Genomic DNA, 2,814 nt, shown 5'->3' on the forward strand with positions numbered 1-2,814 from the left:
AGACAGAGAGACAGACAGGCAGAGAGAGAGACAGACAGGCATGATTTTACTTCCATATTTGTTGTTGAAGAAGCAACTCTGTAAATAAAATCAGTTCCTCTGAATGTTTTTGTTTTTGTTGTTTTTGTTCAGTTTTTAGATTCCAGCATGTTTGACTCACCGCCGTCAACCCACCACAATAAGAGCACGGCGCGACGGTGGAGTTTCAAAATAAAACTTTTCTGGGAAATCGTATTTTTCGTTATTTCTCTCATTCCCTGCATTATTAAAAGTTTATTTTTAGTTATTTGTCTTTTTAATTAGCTCTATTTAAAATTATTTGTCTTTAATCTATTTCTATTTTTTGGTTATTTCTCTCATCCCCTGGATTATTACATTATTATTGTCTATTATTATTGTCTATTGTCTTATTATTATATTATATAATAGTTATAATAATAATAATACTTATTATTATTATAACTATTATATTATATTATTATTATTATTATTATAATTATTATTATATAATTATAATTATAATTATTATTATTGTTCAACAACTTTAAGACTGTGACTATTTAGACGTTATGCTTTTATTGTGAAGGCAGTAGGATGTGCTTCCGGCCTCGCGCTCTCTGCAGCTGTCTCTTCCTGGTTTCACGAAGTCAACGCGTTTTTTTTGCGTTTTTTTTGCGTTTTTCTGCGTTTTTCTGAACACAACAAAGACTAAAAGTGGACGAGATTCGCTGAACTTCCTCCAGAAGTGTTTTCAGACTGAAGTTTGAGTCTAAAGTGCCGTTGAAGAGTTAAATGTGCCGCGTTCAGACTTTAAAGTGAAGCGATCTTTTTCCATTCAGCGGATTAAACTTCATCAAACATGAAGCTGAAACTGACTTTATTCTGTCTGTTCATCGCTTTAACACAGGCTGTCATTCATCCTCCTGCACACACTGAACATCCACACTACTGTAAGTCTCTATCCTCTATAAATAACAACAATCATCTATAAATAACAACAATCATCAGAGTAAATATGTGTACGGAAGCTCAAATGTGCCAGAATCTAATTTCATTTATAAAATGATTTAATGAAAAGTTACAAATTATTAAAATAAAAAACTAATTGTGAGTCAAATGTTTAGAGAATATGTTAAATATTTGACTTTGAGTAAATCAAATCAACTATAATGTTCAAATCATATTTCTGAGATAAAGTAATAATATTATATTATCTTATATCCTGATCTATTCAATAATTCATCTGTGTTGTTGAGTGATCAATAATGAGGTTATTGTGTTTTAATATCTTAATGTTTACACTTTGTTACCACTTACTTACAATCTCGTATCACTCTATATAAAAACAGAAATGTATATATAATAATATATCTTATATAAAATACATATATACACTGTTAATGTGCCACAGTTATAGACGAGGTTCCCTGAGACCACATTAGATACAGGTCTGATCAGTTTGTGGATCCTTGACAACAAAACACTGACAACAGTTTAATGAATGTGTTAGTAAACAGAAATTAGGAGATATTACATCAAAAATGAGCGTTTTAAATCATAAATGTGACACAAAACATCACAAATGATGAGATTAATTCAAATTCAGAATATAAATACGAGGTTGGTGATAAATAATAGATTAATATAATCAAATCCCTCCAGGATGTTTTTACAGTATGAACATTTAATCACTTTAATTCTGTAAAAATCAAACACAATTTGTTCCAGTGAGAATCTGACTGATCAATTATCTTTCTATGTGTTTATAATCAATATTTTATTGATCAGGATCTAATATGAAGTCTGTCTGAAGGTCCTCTGTTCCCTCCGCAGCGTCTCTCAGGTCCATGCTGGACGACTTCGACGTGCTGCCTCTCTCCAGCCTGCAGACTCACTCCGTCCGCCGCCGCGACGTCCAAACTCAGACTCACGTGGAGAAGCTGGTCAGCTTCGACGCCCTGCAGAGGTCAGAGTTCACGTTTCTCACAGTCCGCTGACGCAGACAGAGTCCAGAGAGTAACAGTGTGTGTGTGTGTGTGTGTGTGTGTGCTCGCAGGCAGTTCAGACTCTACCTGAGGACCAACGACGAGCTCTTCACCGAGGACTTCAGAGCCGTGATCGTGGACGAGGACGGACGAGAGCGAAGCTACTCGGTCAACAGACACAACTACTTCACGGGACACGTGATCGGTAACGGCCGGCCTGAACGCCAACGACCTTCAACCATCACAAGAAGAATACTTTATTTCTGTTTCTGTCTGTTCCAGGTGAAGAAAACTCTCGAGTTCAGGCTCATATAGACGACCACGAGTTCTCCGCTCACATCCTGACTAATGAGGCGGAGTACAACGTCGAGGTAAAACAAGAGTTTACCGTAAAACTTCCAATAGACGCAGGTCTCCTTTAAAAGCCTGCTGTGGATTTTATAGAAATGATCTTGATGTATAAAACCTCTTAAAACCCACCGGGTCGCCTGCTTGAGCGTCGTTTCAATCTCCTACACAAATATAAATGTTTAAACTTCTGTCAGTATGTACATAATGAACATCATTAGATCAGTTATAGATTCTCCACAATTCAATCTTTCACTATATTTTACGAAAACGATCAACAACAAAGTTAATTCAGTCTGACTTACCGGTAACATGGTAAACAAGAGAGAAGGAAAAAAACCTCTGAAGCATCATAATCATCATGTTAGTTGTCAAATTTGCTGAACAAAACTCAAGAGAAGCAGCAGTTAGTTTAGTTTAGTTTTGTGCTAAAGGAATTAAAGGCCTGTCCCAAATAAAGGCAGGGGGAGTTCAGTGATTT

At 35.7% G+C, this 2,814-nt stretch overlaps 1 protein-coding gene across 1 annotated transcript in view; it reads left to right on the forward strand.

The window, feature by feature from the left end:
- Positions 1 to 605: 605 nt before the first annotated feature.
- The window catches only part of LOC118340756 (disintegrin and metalloproteinase domain-containing protein 17-like), a gene marked incomplete at its 3' end in the record, with an annotated part of 13,966 nt that continues 11,757 nt past the window's right edge, over positions 606 to 2,814 (forward strand). Inside the window, 4 exon segments of the mRNA XM_035678888.1 lie at positions 606 to 950; positions 1,834 to 1,966; positions 2,057 to 2,190; positions 2,268 to 2,356. Of these exon segments, the coding sequence (XP_035534781.1) occupies positions 860 to 950; positions 1,834 to 1,966; positions 2,057 to 2,190; positions 2,268 to 2,356 (447 nt within the window).

The sequence above is a fragment of the Morone saxatilis genome, unplaced genomic scaffold, assembly GCF_004916995.1.
Source record: "Morone saxatilis isolate NCDOM2014 unplaced genomic scaffold, NCSU_SB_2.0 Contig7, whole genome shotgun sequence".
Classification (NCBI taxonomy): Eukaryota; Metazoa; Chordata; class Actinopteri; family Moronidae; genus Morone; species Morone saxatilis.